The sequence below is a fragment of the Typha angustifolia genome, chromosome 9 (genome assembly GCF_048772165.1).
Source record: "Typha angustifolia cultivar Huaian chromosome 9, ASM4877216v1, whole genome shotgun sequence".
Lineage (NCBI taxonomy): Eukaryota > Viridiplantae > Streptophyta > Magnoliopsida > Poales > Typhaceae > Typha > Typha angustifolia.
This window is the reverse complement of record NC_133247.1, coordinates 6,156,595-6,176,854: the sequence shown is the minus strand read 5'-3', so window position 1 is coordinate 6,176,854 and position 20,260 is coordinate 6,156,595. Positions and strand designations below refer to the sequence as shown.

Below are 20,260 nucleotides of genomic sequence, written 5' to 3'. Positions count from 1 at the left end.
CTGCAATTTCAGTATTTACAAATCGCACCCTATGTTTTATGAAATATTTGTAGGACACACATTGGGTTAGGTTAAGATTAACACTATTTAGACCGTTTGGCATAAAAAGATATAATATTTCATTTAAGTTCAAATATTTGTTTACTTAAATGGCTAAAATAGTAAAATGCTTATCTTATGCTTCTTCTTCTTCGTCTAGGACATGATGGTTTTCCTCCTTTGGCCAAAATCTCAAAGCTGGAAAAGGAAAGAAATTGAGGGTTCTCACCCCTCTCTTCTCCTCTATCATTTATTAGGAAGCCACATCCCATTCCCATTTGAAATTATTGAGAATTTTATAAAGTTAATTAATTGGATAATACTATGTGCCAATTTCTCTTCCTGCCATTTTGGTATCATATTATTTTTTTATCACATAAAATTGTAAAAGTTATTTTAAAAAATGCAGGAAACATCCTAAAAATTTATTAAAATAGAAAAATATAAATTATTCACATATAAAATCTAAATAATAAGAAAAAAAACTCTTTGCTTCTCCCACTCTCTTCCTCTCTATCTTTCTTTCTCCCACTCTCTTCCTCTCTCCCTATCTCTCACTCACTTCACACTCTCCCATACTTCTCTATCTCTTTACTTCTGTTATTGTTGTGGCAGAATAGTTGCTGCATGACGGATAGGAAGAAAAGGAGATGGAGAGCGAAAAGTGGAGAGAGAGAGAGTAAAGCTTGCTGGGGAGAGAAAAAGTGAGGTCAACACTAGAGAAAGAGAAAATGAGAGCGAAAAGTGGAGGGAGAGAATAAAGCTTGCTGGCGAGAGAAAAGGTGAGGTCATCACCGGAGAAAGAGAGAAAGAGATAGAGAGGAGAAATGAAAAAAAAAACTAGTAAGAAAATTGCAAAAAGAGAAAGAGGACTTCCTGATGGATTTGCGTTGGAGGATTTGTCCAGTGTTTAGATCGATAAATATGCATTGGAAAGAGAAATAGAAGAAGGTTGGTAGGAGAAGGACATAACGAATCCATTGGATCCGATCCAACCCTGACTTTTGTTGGGTCAATAACCCTCATTATATCCTCGTAATGTTGAGTCTTTTGGTTGGAAAGACATATATAAAATAATAAAAATATTAATAATAATAATAAGATTTTTATCATAAGAATTATCAATTATCCCCTCTTTCACTCTTCACTAACCCATATCGGGTTGTTTCGACCAATCTAGACATTTTCCATGAGTATTGGGTACGCGAGGGGCTAATGATTAAAGTTCAAAAGAGGAAATCTGTTCATCCATTATCTCTTTTTGTAGATCAAGTGCAGCTTTATGGAGCATCTGAGCATAGTTCACTTGCTTTGATCATTTTGTAGTTTCATTGCCACTTTTTGAATCTACATGTTGTATAATATGCATTTCTAAGTTACTTGAGCAACACTTTTGCGAATGCTTATGAGTTGAGCTTTCTGAAATTTGAAATCTTAGGCTGCAAATGTCCAAACAAACAAGAGAAATTGTCTAGGCAAACAAGATAATTTGGTAGAAATATTATTGTCAAGACTATAGACAAGTTTGTGTTGAAACTAAGGGAGTGAGGTATGAAAGAACTTGGCTGCTGTAGGAGTTGCACCAATTGAGGACAAACAATTCTGATCTAAAAGGTGGAGATTTGCTACAATTCTTCTATATGTTTATATATACACATAGGTGAAGCAGAGGGGAGAGGAGGGGGAGATAGAGATGATAGAATGATGTGTGTTTAATGACCTGAAAAATTAGAAAAATTTGGTGATAGAGTTATTAATCGTTGAAGTTTTGCTAAAAGAAAATGCATATAAGTGAATCGTGGTAGGTAGCTAGGGGAAGGCTATAGTGGAGAAAGGTGCAATACCAGCTGTGCCACCGGCACGATCAGTGGCACGCATTTATAATATTTTTAAGATATTTAAAGATATTTTTAACAACGATGGCTATGCCACCATCTAAGATCACTAAAGTAGGAAATTATTAAGAAAATAAAAAGAGAGAAAGAATAAGAAGGGCTACTACGATTGGAGGAGTTGAGAGAGAAGTGTTAAATACAATTGTGTTTAATATGAGAGTTTTAGAAATATTTAATGGATAAAAATAAAAATAAAAGTTAAAAAAGAAATAATATCATATGACAAAATATGATAATACATGATTTGGTTGAATTAGAGAATGACAAACGAAAATTAATTATGAATTGTCATTCTAAAAATAACAAATGAGTTGACATTCTATGTTTGTTAAATAATGATTATAGAAATTAAAAAATAACAAATAACAAAAGTTAATTGATAATGATTAATATAAATAAAAAGAAGTTAAAAAAATGAGTTCCACATATCATATCATGTTTGTCAAGAAAATTAGTAAAGTTAATTTGATAAAGATTGATAGGAAAAAAATTATCTCTACGCACATGACCAACATGAGATCGTGCCGAACCGAGATGGATTGGCAAGCCCCCGTACTGGTCGGCACGGGGTTGTGCCACTAGCACAACCCGTGCCAAGTGTCGTGCTTTTATCGGGCGGCGGGTGCCAATGCGGTCTAGCATATTTAAATTTCAATGTTTGAAAATTTTAGATCTTTCTTTTCTGTAAATATGTTTACTTCTGGCTTTAGTTCTACGGTCTCTACTGATTTCTCCTCATTTTCTTTTGATTCCCTCTAGATGTTCCTTGATAATTCTTTTCTCTCGTCACTAGCTTCTAGACAAGGCGTAATATTACCTCTAATATGAGCAATATGCTTTTCAAAATTACTAATTCCTCTCTTGGTGATATTTCCACAATATCTACATTTTTACTATATTGGTATCATTCTTATTAGGAAAGTAACCATATTTCCACCCTGGATTAATATAATAGATACAAAATATTCAGATGATATTGACCCAAGTACAGATGGTGTTTGAGTGGACTTAGTGGCCATATCTAATTATCTATATATTCGCTTGGAGCCAATAAGCAATTCACAAACAAATTATTAATTTCTTTGGTAATGAAAGAAAGCAAAATTGGTTCCATTGAATAATTCACAAACTAATTAGCAAGTAAATCACAAACTTCATTTAGAGAATTTACAATCTAACTAGCCATTAATTCCTCTGAACTCTAGCATAAGTGCATAATAGATTAACTTTAATTAGCGCAAACTAATCAGCAATTTTTTTAGGACAGTGAAAGAAAATTAGCATTAATAGTTAACAGATTGACACTTGTAGATAATAGCATTAATAAACATTTTCTAGACATCGGTCTCTTTCTCTAACAGATTAACATTAATAAATAATTAGCAAACTAATTACCTATACTCCTATAGTAGGGATCATGCAAAACACTACTGTAGAGAAAGTAGCTGAGTTGGGAAGAAAGAGAAAGAAAAGAAGAGAAGAAAATAAGAAATTGAAGAAGAGCTTGTTGGTCATCTTGGTAAATGAGCATATGTTGGTCCTTAATCACCCTGTTGCACACCTAGTTGCATCAAGTATGCAGTTAGGGGAATCAGCTGGTGCATAAGTAACCAGCTATCTAAGAGCACTTGTATAAGTAGATATATGCTGATTAGGCATGGAAGAGTAGACAGGAGCTATCTTTGTGAGTTTGAACTGTTCAATACTAAATTGCCTCTTTGTGGCCTTTATTTTGGTTATTTATCATTCAACAGTTATTATAAAACTCAGAATTGTACTTTTTTCTATTCTTTTTTCTTGTTTTTGAGTTTTTTTTTTCATTTATCTGGATTCCTTGGATTTTACATGAAAAAAAAATGATTTTTCCAATGAACAAAATCAAATAACTAGGATTTCATTTCTATCGCATGCGGAACAGTTTGAGAAAGAAGAGCACAAAGAAAAGGAACATTTTAGATGTGGTTTTGTGTAGGGCTGTCAAGAAAGCTTGCCAGTTCACAAGGCTTGTGAGCTTGGCTAAGCTCGGCCCGAGCTTTAAATGAGCCGAGCTGAAATTTTGAGCTCGAAATATTAATCAAGTCAAGCCGAGCTAGAGTCAGCTCACTCGACCTCGGCTCGAATAGGCTCGATATATAATATGTGAGATAATATTATATATACATAGACATACAAAATAAATATATAGATGTTATATAGCATAGTTGGTTAAAACAACTTTTATTACTAGCCAACCTGGGTTTGTGAGATAATATTATATATACATAGACATACAAAATAAATATATAGATGTTATATAGCATAGTTGGTTAAAACAACTTTTATTACCAGCCAACCTGGGTTCGAATTCTATCGTTCACCATTTATTTGCTATTTTTTTTCATATAACACTATGATTTTGGATCAAGCTATAGGCCAACCCATGAGCCATCTTGCCAAGCTCAAGCCTTATTGAGCTTGAGATGAGCCGAGCCGAGCTTAGCTTTTCCAACTCGAATCGAGCTCAAGCTTGAGCTGAGCTTAGTTTTCCACCTCTCGATTCGAGCCCAGCTCACTCAAGCTCAGCTCATTTACACTCTAGTTTTGTGTCTTTTTTGTGTGGCCAGCATTGAATTTTTCAAAATGCGAGGTTTAACCCATTTGAATTAGTTTGGATCCTTATCCTTATGCTCAATATAGGAATAAGCCATCTTCTTATCAAGGTTAAGAAGTAAATTGTTTTACAAATAGTGTATAGGAATTCAGAAAAATGTCGGATTCTTGCTATTAATCTTAGCTATAAATTTCATATGAACTACACATAAACTATATAGTTTCTAGTTCCATAGTTGCAAGTTCTAACTTTAATACATTATCTTTCATAACCTTACTTCAGATAACAAGGTTGTCTTTGTTACTTTATATACAAATATGACCTTGGTTTTTAACAGGATAGGGTGTGTCTAGTCTAGGCCCTTTATTTGTAAGTGCTACTTCGGTTTAACATTGTCTCATAGACTTGTACAATATTTTTTGATTTGTCTTATACTTCAGGAGAAAATTTATCCTTAATCATTAAATCCTTTCATAGGTGTAGTACCAGTTTGAACACTATACTATTTACTTAAAAGAAAATCTCTTGTTGATTTTTTTATACTCTTTAATTACTTCTGCCATGTATGGATCTCTTCAGGATTATAGAGATAACCTAGTTGACCTCACACTTCATGGCACTAAAATTACATGGTTCGTCCAATCATTTATTTTGCCTTTCACAAGTTTTGTTGTGAATGATGTCCTCTTTCAACTGTGTGAACTGTTTCAAAAGAAATGAATAGTTGTCTACCATAACTTAAAGGCCAAAATTCACCTTAAAATCAATAAATGGATTATCATGTTGATAGATCCTGTAGTGTTAGGCTTTTATATGCTGGTAGATGGTGTTCCTTTTCTATTGTGCAATAATATATGATTAATTTGGTTTTGCTAATAGAACTATTTGATTTTGTTTGTACCAACGATGATTGTACTAATCTATACTTGTTGTACCGATGGTGGCATGACACATAGGGGTATGCCAGTGGCACACCCCTGTGCCAAGCTGTGCAATGTGACAAGCATGATACGTCACGTGAGCCTAACTTTTAAATTTTTTTTCTATTTTCATCAATCAATTTTAGATGTTATGAGGTGCACTAATCTTATGATTTGAGTTTATTATCATCATTACCATTGTATCATTCATATCCATCGAAGTCACAACATTTTATTATACTTTATATCTATAATATGTATATAATTATGACATGTCTATGCCAATGTTTGTCATTTTCGTTTATATTCAATATCTATATCATATTATAAGAGAACTGTTAAATTCATATTTATATAAAAACTATGTGTGAATTTACAATGAGTAATACTATCAGTGAATGAGTTTTAAAAATTATTGACAGTATTTAACATAATATTCTTGTATTATTCTTGTGTTACAAATAAAATTTTTAATCCTCCTTATCATTTTACGTTTAATTAGATATTAGTATTAATTTATTGAATTATTCTCAATTAATATTATGTGTTGAATCATATTATGTATTCAATCATATTAAGGAGAGTTCAATCGTTAATATCATCTTTCCTGAATAATATATTTATTTGATTATTGTTATATCTTCATAAAATAGGTCATTTATAAAAATAATCTAAAGATTAAATAGTAATATAGGTTTTAATACATATATTTAAACTAAAACTAAAAATTGACATGCCAAAGATCCAAAAACATATCTAAATAACCTTAATTTTTTATTAAAATAAATATTAAAGGCGTGCCGAGAGTGTGTTCACCGATGGTGGCACCGCATGGCATGCGCCATCGGTGGTTTGTATTATTGTTTTTTGCTGGTGCTCATCCTGTTACTAATGTTGGTGTCTACCACTTCCTCTTATCTACTTAGAGAGCACTCATATTTCTGGATTTTACTAACATTTTGCCAAGAATTTGAAGATTATGTGACTTCCTGCCAAGTTTGTGTCCTTCGTTAAGTATTTAGTTTGCTTTTGATAGTTCCTATTCTGGCTGTTGTGACTCAGCTGAGTCTGACGTCTTGGATTATTTGTCTTGGTCCTTCCTTGCACTTGATTCTTGGATATTTGGGAAGTTCCATAATAGTGGTAAAAGAGTTCAAGTCGAGTTATAAATCTCAATTATTAATATGCCACTCTTTTCTCTTCTAATTGAGTTGACCGGTAGTAATTCTTTTTCAACTTTCTTTTCCTCAGAGTGCGAGATGTGCTGCTGAGCAGACGCAGACCGTTACACGCCAATCATCAACAATAACAATCGCTCCCATCGAAGGTTACATTTGTACTAATTCATAGAACTAATGATGTCAAAAATAGAAGATAGACTAATATCTTTTCTTTGTCTACCTGAAGTTCTGTCGTTTAAGTTGATTTTCAATAATAAATTCGATACAGGAAAGGAGAAGTCACCAGAGCTCGATGATGGTGGTAGTGGTTTCCCCCCTCGTGATGATGGTGATGGTGGAGGAGGTGGTGGGGGTGGAGGCCATCGCTGGTCGGGTGGTTTCTTATTCTTTGGTTTGCTCGCGTTTCTAGGCTTCCTAAAGGATCAAGAGAGTGAGGGGCCTTACAGGGACAATATGAGAAGATGATTAACGGAAACCTCTAGTTTCCAAATCATATTACTGAAGTATACGGTATGTGCACATCTATACATCTCTTATCTCAATGAAGGTTGCCATTCAATATATGATTTAATTTTACTAAATCTGTTAACGTTTACGGGTATTTGCATTGAAATTTTTTTGAGAAAAATTATTGTTAATCATATATACTTAGATACAGGCGTGAGTAGTCCTGAAGTATTCAGTGATGTAGAGTTGAACTATGTGTATAAGAGTAGCAGCAAAGGGTCAAATGTAGGAACTTTTGTTTTTGAAATATCCTGGAAAGTTTCTGGATTAAATCCATTATTCAGTTAAATTAAAGGTTCATAAGATCCAAAATCTCTGTTATCTGATGCGTTTTATTGATAATCTTCTCTTCTGGAGCTGTGTTTGACTAAAGTAGCTTGCTTGAGCAATCAAAAGATCTTCTCAGTGAGATAATGAAGTGATGCATCTGACATTCTGCAATGTAATTAAACAGGCATGTCTGTTCTTTTCACGTTGATCTAATTAGAAGCTCATACAGCTATTTTGATCATAGATTCGTCTGCATGATGTTTGATATGCTCGGTTTGTTTCTGTAAATCGTAGTGAAGTTATAAGCAATTCTGCTATGTGGTTTCATAAAGCATTAATGACTCGTTCATTATGGAATAAAGTCAATTCTAAAGAAGAGAACTAATACAGTAAGATATTCCATTATCTAGTTGAATGTTAATGTATGGTAGTGATAATTATATTTGATGTGATATAAAATTGATATTAAAGTAATAAAGAATAGTAAATCTTGTATTGGGAATTAGTGACATTTAAAATCAAATAACAAAGAAACATTGGATGTAAAGTAGTAGTAATTAAGTGTTGTTCAAAATTTTATAAAATAAGAGAGATAATGATAAATTAGCATACTAGAAGAAGTTAAATTGTTCTTTAGTTACTGCACCGTGTGATTTATTTTAGAAGGTTATTTCTATTTCACAAGTGAACAAGGGTAGGAGATTTATTTTATTTGCCTTTTAAGCATGGCAACAGTAAAGACATCTTTGAGCTCTATCAATCTACCCAGGCTAGCTTCTCCGTTCATCCATTTAGGTCAGAATGGATCTAAGGAACCTAGCTCGGGAATAAACCATGTCAACGAACAAATAGGTGGTCTTAACTTAAGCCGATCAATGCTCGTTGTTTGGCGATCAGTTGGCTTTCCTACCACTGCTTTGATCACTAACAAGATGAAATCTACGATTCGACTTAATTCACTAAGCAAATGTATGTTTTCAATTTTCCGATGGTAATCGTAGGTTATTAATGAAATTAGTTTCTATCAATTGTACATAATAAAATAAGAGAATATTAAATTAGTATATTAGAACAAGGTAAGTTATTATATAGTTACTACATCAGAATAAAGAGATTCATTATATGGGTAATAATTTAAATATTTTGGGCCAATTCGCTATCTAACATGAACCGTCTTAAAAGCTTGGGCCAAATAAAAGTTTTGAGGAAGGCCCAATTGGGATTGGATGGCCATTGGATCTTAACAGTAGCTAAGATTCTAGCAAGCAATTGTCAACTTATTGCACTCACTATTATCATCACCTCAAAATGGTAGGAGCAAGTCAAAGATGTCTTTTAGATTGTAAAGCTATAAAATGTTGAGTTTTTGACCAAACTAATCTCTCAATACTGAGAGATTTTTGCTAATTAGTTGAGTGATTTTCAAATACAAATATCTGACTAAATAATCGCTTATATTTATATGAAAATTACCGAATCAAATAGTGATTTTATATGGAAAATCTTTTTACTAGACTTTGGCAATCTTTCGAATGGTATTAAAATTTTCATATAAGTCGGTAACTCAGTTAGCTAACGGCTAAGTATATTTAAAAATTATTGACTGGAATAACGATTTTAGAACGAATCTAATTTAATATATATAAGTTTTAAAATGAATTAAACTTGTAAAGAAAAATTAGGGGACATAACACTAAGCTTTTACTTGTAGGACAACTTTGATGTAACCTATCAATTGCACATTGAATCATCCATTTTCAAGATAAAGACAAAAATCCTGCACAAGTTGGGGGGGGGATCCAGAAACAAACAACACAGGAGTGGATGATCTGCTATCAGATAGTGGTTGTAGTAATCATGTGGGGTCAATAAAACCTTATCCTCTAAGCTGTTTATATGATTCAAATAATTCAACCTTGCCTTACCTTGTTTCATGTAGCTCAATTATGTTGATAGTAACATCCTCTCTATTATTGCCTTGGAGTCTCAAATTATTGTCATAGCTACTATCTACGTCTTTGGAGGTCACTTTCTTCAAAATATGTGCAAGATATTTGATATTCTTATCCGCTTCACTTTCCTTAAAAGTCAAATTTATATATAACACTCTGCTTTTAATAAAATTATAATTTATGTTTTTACTATTTATAAATCGAGTCTTATAATTTAACAAATATATGTAAAAATTACCGTAGATTAGATTTGAATTAACGTTGTAAGAAAATCGATTAAATAAAGATATTTTATTTATAAAATAATTAAAATATTCTTATTTTTAAAGTGACTAAAATGCCCTTAGTATGAGTTGGTTGAAGATAATTTTATAATTTTTTTTAGTATAGTTAATTTAATTCAGAAGTTTAGTTAAATTAAACCTTACTAAAATTTTGGAGGTCACTTTCTCCGAAATATGTGCAAGATATTTGATATTCTTATCCACTTCACTTTCCTTAAAAGTCAAATTTACATATGACACTCTGCTTTAATAAAATTATAATTTATGTTTTTACTATTTATAAATCAAATCTTATAATTTAACGAATATATATAAAAAATACTGTAGGTTAGATATGAATTAATACTAAAAGAAAATCGATTAAATAAAAAATAACTACAATATCCTTATTTTTAAAGTGACTAAAATGCCCTTAGTATGAGTTGGTTGAAGATATTTTTATAATTTTTTTCAGTATAGTTAACTTAATTCAGAAGTTTAGTTAAATTTAACTAACAGATCTAACAATAGAGTATTATTCACTAAATTATAGGATTCAACTTGCAAATAGTGAAGAAATAGGATGTCAACTAAAATTTTGTTAAAAGATAAGATGTTATATACAAATTTCCTTTAGAGAAAAGGGGTCTTCTTTTTGCCACGGCAACCTTTCTATCTGTACGTCGCAAATTTAACCTTTTTAAAATAAAAAAAAAATGAAAAGGATGGTTTTCTTTTAGCTCTTTCTTTTAACTCATAAGGATGTGCATAGGATGTTCTATGCGGTAGTAGTGGTAAAAGTATAATACATAAGAATGTGGTAGATATTAGTGAGTAAAAGTATAATACATAAGAATGTGGTATGTATTAGTGAGGTAAAAGTGTAATAATATATGAGCATATTGTGATTTTTCTTTTATAAAAAAAACCCAAAAATCTATTACAAATCTACCACAGGATATTTTAAGCATCATCAGTGCTATTTACGAGGTCCCTAGAGAAGAGCCAAAGCATCTCTCATATTCTTAATATGTTCTTTCTTGTGTGTGTAAATGCTCTTTTTGCTGAAGTGGGAGAAAAGGATAGAAAAGGTGCATCCCAATAAGAAAAAAGAACATCTCTCTCTTTGTCTCTCTCTCTTTGTCTCTTTCTCCCCCTTCAAAGACAGGAGAAAGGACAAACTGAGTATATTATGTTTTGCAAGTATGAGCTTATTTTGTAGAAGATATCAAAAAGAGTTGGCTTTTCACAATAAGGCTAAAAGAAAACCTCAAGAAAGCTTCTGCTATAGGAGAGCCAGGAAAAAGTAAAAGAAAATGAGAAGGTTTAGTCCACAAGATTTGCTTATCTATCACTAATAATTTAGAAAATGTGATTTCCAAGCATTCAAGTTCAAGTTCTACATTCTAAGTTTTGCATGGACTGTCTTTCTTCTCTGATGATAATATTTGTACACATGGACATAGCATTTTAAAGAACCTGGAGTGACAAAAATGCTAGAATTAAACATAGGATGATACATATGATGTGAGGTTTAAAGCCCTTCAATATGTTAAACAGACATTAGCATAAACTAGTATTCATCAATAGATTATGCTAAGAGAAATTTATTTAAGAATAGGAGCAAACTAAGAAGTTTGTACAGAACATAGCTCTACAGAGAGAATGCCCAGAGCTTCAAATCAATCATTACATCTGTATCTACAAACAAATGGTTCTAAGGCCAACATAGTAGCCTTTCAGTCATGCTCTTACACATAAAATGTAAAATGTTTTACTTAGGTGTGTCGAATAAGTACAAGTTTTTTTCTTTTTCTTCGCTCATCTACATAAACTAGATGATGTTCAACAAGTTGCACATGGAAAATATATACATAAGTAGATATAAGCTGTTGAAAAAAAACCTTCCTAGTCTTTGGTTTCAGCTGCAGATCATGAGTTTGCAGCTAAATCCTTGACCAGGACCAGAAAAAAGGATTGATATGAGAGGTGTTTATGACCAGCTGAATTTGCAGGCATTTTTCTGGAACATATATTTCTTCATGCATGTTGAGTAACAATGAAACTGCAGCAATGCAATTTGGCCTGATAATATGAGTCTCCTCAACCTTATTAATTGCAGGAAAGGCTTTCGTCTGAGGAAGAAATTAGAAAAAAAGACAATTCTAATCCTTTTATGCAGCTTGTGAGATTCGAATCATCCTCCAATGGTGGCAGGCTTGATACTTGGAAAGACAATTAGTAAGAATTAAGTTCCATTCATCTTCTGAATATGTAATAAATTATACTTCAAGTGGCGAAACACATATCCATCATCCGAAGCTCTTATCTTGGCAGAGTGGATCATAATCATAAGCATCACCAGCCTTTATAAACCTCCCCTTCACTCGTCTTCTCACATCTGCCCTGGCTTTACGAGATTCATACCTGATTTTCTTATCAAATCTGCGCAAAAGGAAAATCAGAAAGATATGAGATTTCAGTCATAATTATAAGGACAGAAGTCATTAGTCGCAATTGGTATTAACTCAAACAGTCAACTCTCTGGAAAATGGTTTAAGAATGGCCTTGTCAGGCAACAAAGTGTCAGAATGATTTCTCAAGCCCCTTCAGCTCTGTGAGTCTGTGCTTCACTTCCCTCGTGCATTATAAAATATTCAATTCCCATCATCACAATTAAAGGGTTAATACTCATCTTAACTCGTTCCAAAAACTGTGGGCCTCATTATGGCCATGCATAGACCAGCCCCTCTGCTCTATCTTTTGCATTGATAATTGCAACCGAAATTACCAATCTACAACACTTTTGGCATATAGAACAAAATTATGCAAGGACATTATTTGGACTAATATAATGCTTGTTGAAAGATTAACAATCTTTTTTTAAATGAATCCCAAAAGAGTTGAGGCTTTAAGAAATGACAATGAGAACCAATTAAATGTAGCCCATCCATTGGACCTTCTAAAAAATATTCAAGGAGTTAACAGTTATGAACGAAAACAGTGGAAATGAATAACGGCAATAAGAAGTTAATAATAACACTAGTAAAAATTGTAGAGAAAAGAATTAAGGGCAACAATGACGGTAAACAATATTAAACTTAAGCACTTAAGCCCTTGTGGTTTGGCTCAATTTCAACTTATGACTAGTAATAAAAAAATTGATCGCATTCTAAAGAATATGAAGACATGTTTTGACCCTCAAAGTGCAACATGATTGATCTGAGAAAATGGAGACAGGATACATCATTATAATTTGAGATTTAAGGAATGCAACTCCTTGGTGCATTATAAATCAGATACAGGAATTATAAAATAAGTGTACCGTCATATGCATGTAATTTTTTTGAAAAATAGAGGAGTCCGCTTACCTCCTAGCTTTCTTTTTCTCTTTGTACCGCATTACTGCACTATCCCTGCCAGCTGATGAAAATGAAAAGCACTCAGGGCTAGGAGGGCACCATGGCACTTCACCCATAACTAGCATAGATGACTTCCCACATTCTTGGTTGTCTCCTCCACTGCTTTCACCAGTCAAACCTGAGAAGGAAAGGGATAGGCTGGAACAAGCTTTTATTGAACTGAAACACAGGTTAGGATCAATATCCGTTCCTGGATTTGACATCAGGGAATCTGCAGATACTGCAGTACTGCATGCTGCATGTGTTGATTCAACCTGCCCAGAGGATGATGCCTGAGAGCATTAACCAGATGTTAATATGCAAGCAATGTTACTGGTTTACTCGATACAGGAATAATTTTGTTTTGCTAAACTCTACTGATGATAAGAAGGGCCTGTATGAATAATACAAACATAGGCATGCATACATGGACCGATAGCCAAGTGAAGAGATTAATACATATGTTTGTGTTCTTTCCGTCAAGCATGTGCTGGTGTCCTTAAAGCAGATATATAGTGAGCGAAGTCACCAACAAGATGGACATTTTAGTGAAGTTTGCCTAACAACGAAGCTAGTCCTTAATATTTTTTCCTTCTTACTCAATTAGTCTTTCTGATGGCTTCGCTAATTAGCTTATGAGACAGAAACTATTTTAACTATCTGTAGTAGGTATCATGAGGTATCAAGATAAAATTTTGAAGATCTAACTGACAATAAACTGCTTCATCAAAAACAAAATTAAAAAAAAAAGCTGCTGATAAACTAATGATCTTCATTTTCCCTTGGAAATGCCATTCCACATGCTCAAATACCTATTTGATTTCACATACATGAAATTTAGTGAGAATCCCTACCAAGGAAAAACAACAAAATCAACCAATTCCAAGGTTCTTCATTTATTATGTGCACCAATGTCAGAATCACAAGTTGGTAGCTACTGCATCATTAAAGCAAGTCATCAAGCGAAAGTCATACTAATATAGTTTTCAGGCTGACCTGGCAGGATAGAAGTCCACTTATTGATCTTTTTTTTTTTCAACTTTTACTACTGTTTCTGTGGTTATGATATCAAATTGTAATTTACGATGACAGATAATTGCATATGAAATAGGTCTTGTGCAAAAAAATATGAAACGAAAACACAGAGGAAGATTGAGATAGTTGTGTTACTGTACTTCTGCAACAAATGTACTCTGGCAGTTGGAATTAGTTGTGTAATTATCCACTTCAAACAGAGAACCAATTTCAGTATCCTCAAGAAACTGCCCTGATGGACATTGTGAAATACCAAAGAATTCTTCATAGTTCTGAAAAGTCAAATCAACATCATCCAGATTGAAGTCCTCATAAAAGTGATCACCCTTGCAGATTTCATGGTTCCTTATCTCAGTACAAGTTAGCTGCATGTACAAACAATGTACAGACACTGGTCACAATGAAGGAAGTTCTGAGCCATACTAAAACATATTCAACACAATTGTCACTAACAAGATACACTTTGCATACTTGCTTATTCCAATTTTCAGATGTACATGTAGTTTAGAAGCCATTATTTTATTGAAAAGAGGATAATGTTTTATCAACAATTTAGTAAATATCTTCCATTAATTTTTCAATCATGACAATGGTTGTTTGTGCATGAAACATATATATAAGAGGAAAAAGTTGCATTCTAGAGACCTATGCAACAATTAAAATGGATAGAAATTAGCAATTAATATGAAAATAAGTTGAACATGTGCTGTAGAACTTCTTGGGACTAATCAAGCATCTAAAAGGACAAATCAACGATGGCAATTTGCAGAAAGCAGAGTCCAACTCATCAATATAATTATGACATGAATGTCTAGACTATATAGTCTACTTATTCACCCAATAATTTCTGTAAAGATAATCATGGATCAATTTGACTCAATAGTAGCTATTAGTATATTCTGTGTTCAGATTGCATACCTCTGGTGTTGAATCAACTGGAAAAGCCGGCGGATCTAAATTACATTGTAGAGGATCTATTACAGACTTTAATGAGGAGCCATTGCTGATGTTTCCAAGACCATTCACCCCACTATCTACATTACCTCTGATCTCAGAAGGCCCACAACAATTACCCGCGCTATTAGGATCGTCTCTAGCTAATCCCACTCCCTCTTCACAAATTGAATCTGCCACTGCAGGAAAATCCAGAGTAAAAGACCAAATCCTAGAAAACTCTACTGCTGATGGACAACCAGAATAGCAGTTGATGGGCTGCCTTTTGTGCTCCAGAGCTGATGCTGAGCTCCCATGTCCATTCCAATCACAACTTTGGCAAAGTGAAAGATTCTCCTCGATGCATTGGACTCGTGCAGGATGCACACTGCATCTGCCGCACAATAGAGTACGTGAATGGCGGCGAGAAAGTGCACTGGCAGAGTGGACAATCGTGTCACATGGCAAGCACAAACAAGCAGCATCTGCTCGGCAGTAAACTATAGATCGTTGCTCCCCACAAAAATCACAAAGAAGGCCCATTGTTCCTTAAACAGGAATCAAAAGCACACCAAGAACAACAAATTTCTCTCTTCACTTAGCTGAAAAAACCTTCTCTGGAGTGCACTGTGAGAACCTCCTCCTAAATTCTATTCAGCAACTGCAACTAATTGGAGCAAAAATGTCGAATTCCTAGACATCAAATGAAGTGGATTACTTTATTTAGAAAAAACAACAATCTTGAGGACAATAATCAGTAACTACAGTTCATGTATCAGATGGATTACCCCCATGAAGATTTGCATGGATATGAATCAACAAATCATTGAATGCTTATCCCACGTTCCTTTTAGCTGAATCCTACTACCAGAAATCACTGTGGATAAACAAACAACTCCCTCTCCTTTTTGCCTACACTGGAAAGATTCCAAAGCCTACAACACAGATTAAGCAAGGCAAGGTAATCTTGCAACAAGAACCCTGAAACACACGCACACACACACAAAAGAGCTTTACAAGGAACCACCGTAATATCGTATAAAGTTCTTTGTCGTTAAAGAAAAGAAACTGAAAGGGTTCAAATCAATCGAGATGAGCTCAGAAATCATAAGTCCAAGTTCTTGGCTGAGATTTTATAGAAAGAAAAGGAAAATTAACCCAAGATATCATTTATAAAAATTCTTCAAAAAAAATCACTCAGATAGAAAGAGAAGAGCTAAAATTATTAAAAAAGAATCCAACTTTGTAATCAAAAGTGCCGAAAATGATTCAATAAATCACTACAAGTACCTCGAAAGACCAGAAAATTCGGAGCTTAATATTTGTCTCTTCCTCTTAAGTCTTCTGGATTGCACAACTGTAACTAGTAAGTATCGAGAGAGAGAGAGAGAGAGAGAGAGAGAGAGCAGAAGAGAGGGGGAGAGAGAGAGAACAAAGAGGAGAGAGGGTCCCACGTGAGGAGCTCGTGAGTGGGACCCGTGTGCTTTTTTCTCCGCTTTTAAGGTCAGTTCGGTAAATTCGGCAGAAGACCAGTAGCAACTTATAGTACGGCCGGGATCGCAACATACGGTGCTTCCGTGCTACGACCTCTTCCTACTGTGCGAGTCAAAATGACCGATTTACCCCCCTCCCCCTCCTGTAGTCAGAAAGTTTGTTGGGAAAATTGTTTTCCCAATAATTATCCCGTAACAGGATTTATTCATATGTTAATTATTGGAAAAATTATATCTCACGGCCCATATTTTAATATAGAGATAATTCTCCTTTCACCTCCTAAACTATTTTTTAGTATATAATTACCTCTTAAACTTTCAAAAATATCTTAATTAACCCCTTCTGTTATTATTATGTTACCTATTCCGTCCATAAATTATTATGTGATAGTCACACATGATACGATGAAAATACTATCTCCCCTATCTACACCAAATCCTTCACTTGGGAATCCCTCCTCTTGCTCCCAGTCTTCTTTTCCTACCATGTCGCTTGCTGCTACATCATCCTCTCCACCGACCTCAACTCGTCGACCATTATTGCCGATATCATCTCCTTCCTCCCTAATCTTCGCCTCATCATCGCCACAAGCGGGTGGAAAAGATTGAAGAGATGGGGATAAGATTGTAATCGCTATGGCAATGGATAGGAAGCTAGAGAGACACAACAACCACAACATTGTTCGTTGACCGATGAGTTGGCTTCAACGTTAGGTCTTAAAATCAAAGAAATCGACGAGGCAAGCAAGGAAGGAGATGAGGAGGTTGAGTAATCGAGCGATCTCAATGAGATTTAGGTCTCGAATTTCTTGGAGGCAAACTGATGCTCTAAAGTGGATGGCGAATCAAGACCAATTTTGTTGGAATCCATGAGAAAATGAGTTACATGTGAAGAAAACTAATCTAGATATAAAAATGCACTGAATTTTTATTGCAGATTATCCGATTTATAAGCCATCATGATGTTTTGAGGCTCGAAATATAAATTCTAAAAGGTAGGATTGAAAATTAAATTCATGAAAATTTATTATATGGAATATATATTTTTTTTCTTTCACCTAAGCCCTATGACTTTTCAGAACAATTAAACTGCCCTTAATATAAATTATTTTATTTTTACCAAAAATAAATTAAATGGTATTTGTTAATAAAGTTAAACTAATTTTATCTTAAAGTGTAATTAATAAATGGTTTTACATTAATTATATGAACTGATATATGTAACTATAAAGATTAGTTTAAAATGACTAATTAAGAGAATTTTTTGGTTCTCAGAATTATTTAAAATAACCTATTTATTTAAATATTTTTAGATAACCTAATAGTAGTTCGATCACGTGACTCCGATACTATGCTACGACAAAAAGTCACCGTTGCCCCTGTAGCACGATATTTGGATCGGATGGGGAATAGCCCACGCTCTTTGTCATTATTACCAAAAATACCCCGCAGGGACAGAGACGGGGAGGCACACTGGACTTTATGCGATTCCCTCCATGGGGCCCGCCGACCGTCCAATCAATGAGATGCATCTCGGCGGGCCCCACACGATATTGACCAATTAGCCTTGTCTTCTGTGCCTTATCCTCTCCGAGCATTAGCCACGTCCGAATTCCCAAAAACAGACCAGAATTAAAATATTTTCCCCATGGAGAGATTAACTAAAAATTGGTGGATTTGCAATTACGGATCAATTCGTATTATTTTCTTAGGTAAATTACAATTTACTTCTCTGATTTAGCTTGATTTTAGCTACCTCTTTGCAGTTCAAACCTAAAATTACTTAGCCATCCCGGTGATAGAGATCTCCAAAAATAAAGGTGTTGTATTGCCGTCAATATTTTCTGCTATGAATAAGTAACAAAATGACCACACTATTTGTACCATCTTCGAATAGACTGTATTTATGTTGAGGTAATTAAGTACTTTTACATCTTAGCTGACGGTTGACTAACAATTATAACTTCACCTAATCCGCGGATAAAGTAAGTGTACAAGTTTCAAGTAGAAGACGGTGACAGTCAGGCGGAGAAGTTATAATTTCTCTTATTTTCTTAATGTTGATAGGTTGAATCAAGAATATTATTTGTGGATCATAAACGTTGATGCTTTTTTTCTTGCTTCATGATCCTTTCATAATTTTCCATAATTTTCTCTCTCTTTAGGATCAACGATTTGGTAATTAGGGTTACTAGACGCTAGTGAAAAGTGTAACATAATTAATAGCATAGCTGATTGTTTTTAATGATCCTGTAGTTGATTTCATGGTTTATTTAGCAATTAAACTCACTAAGAAGGCATTATACCTAAAACATCTCCTCATAACCTCTAAAAAATTATTATATTATACTTACAACATCTCCTCATAACCTTTTAAAAATAAGGTCTTACACTATGTTAGATAACTAACCTAAACACTTATTTAACGGCTTTTAATGTTGGGATCAGAAGATTTTAAATTACCATATTTATTCTTGATACCTTCATAATATAATTTAAAAAAAATATAATGTTATGAAAATAGTAGATTAATACGATATTTATAAACTTATTAATGCCAAAACCATATAGTTGTAAATCTATTCTAAGTGATCTCCTTTTGAAAATATTTAGTGAAAAAAGAGTAAGTAAAAATAGAAAGGCCACTTTGTGCTGGATACAGAAACATAAACATCTCTTTGTGTTTGTAGCTACTATTAGATAAGACATCATTGGATTCATAGTCCGATGGGAAAATCTACTAGTGTGGTTGAGGATCCGTGGATCTTTTTAACGTGTCTATCTCTCATAAGTCTATTTTTTTTAAAGTTACTCATACTCTTAGTCACCAACCAACGTTAGTAAATATATTTTCTATGACTAAGGAGGTCATATGTTAGACTCCAATCCTAGAGTTGATAGGTTTCTTCCCTATGACCAATATGAATTTAATTTTAACCCCAAATAATATTGTAGAGAAATTATTTTTGTGATTTAGTGGCTTAGCTCAATTCAGTTAATAGCTTAGTGCGGTTAGCTTAGAAGAACAACTCGACAGCACAACAACTTAGAGCAAGTCTAGACGGCATTTGGTTCGGAGCAATTGTCCGACGATGCATATGACTTGAAGCCTAAACTAGACAGCTAGAAGCTCGGTGAAACCTAAGTACCTCTTTATCTAGAAAGTGTTAGCCATTTGTCAAAAAAAAAAAAAAAACCTCATACTCTTATACTCTTAGTCATAGGAAAGTGTCATAGTTTACTGTCAATCAAGTGTAAGACTTTTAGATAATTAAGCCATATTAGTATCTTAGGAGAGATTAGCTATGCCATGCCCTTACATATGTTCCCCTCTAAGAATAATCAAAGTTGCACCACGAGCCCAATGGGTAAAACAATTATCATATTGCTATCTCGATTCCTTGCAGACTCTAAAGATTGTCAGTCAAAAGAAAAACTTTGGAACTTTAGAACTTACTTATTGCTCCTAAAGATTAAATTGTTTCTTTGGAGAGCTGTTTGGGATCTATCACTCCCCAATGCTATGGTACACAACATCTCTTTGGCATCTGAATCTGTGTGCCCTCCTCCATTCTCTTTGCAACATGGAGGATTAGTCTGTAAGCCATATATTGTCACTTGGAAGGGAGCAAGGCTTTTCTTCGGCGTGGTCTTATTTTGTTCCCACACCTTTACTTAGCTTATTATGTAGGGATACCCTATGCTATGTATTGCCTTTGATATTTGAGATATTTTTGCGTTCTTTTTCATGTTGTAATCCTAAGTAGATTAGGATAGATCT

The 20,260-nt window shown here is 33.8% G+C and overlaps 1 protein-coding gene and 1 long non-coding RNA gene across 2 annotated transcripts; one reads left to right on the top strand and one right to left on the bottom strand.

Moving 5' to 3' along the window:
- The first annotated feature begins 6,534 nt into the window (after window positions 1–6,534).
- On the top strand, window positions 6,535–7,483 carry LOC140767087 (uncharacterized). Its single transcript, XR_012105541.1, has 3 exons — window positions 6,535–6,587; window positions 6,696–6,771; window positions 6,894–7,483. It is a non-coding gene; the product is annotated as an uncharacterized lncRNA (long non-coding RNA).
- Window positions 7,484–10,560: 3,077 nt separating this feature from the next.
- Window positions 10,561–16,392, bottom strand: LOC140767086 (zinc finger protein CONSTANS-LIKE 10-like). The gene is made up of 6 exons (XM_073106868.1): window positions 16,277–16,392; window positions 15,775–15,921; window positions 14,972–15,679; window positions 14,194–14,418; window positions 12,989–13,311; window positions 10,561–12,062 (listed from the first exon to the last, which is right to left on the bottom strand). The coding sequence occupies exons 3-6, from the start codon at window positions 15,527–15,529 to the stop codon at window positions 11,930–11,932; spliced, it is 1,239 nt and encodes a 412-aa protein (XP_072962969.1). The 5' UTR covers window positions 15,530–15,679; window positions 15,775–15,921; window positions 16,277–16,392; the 3' UTR covers window positions 10,561–11,929.
- Between the last annotated feature and the right edge of the window lie 3,868 nt (window positions 16,393–20,260).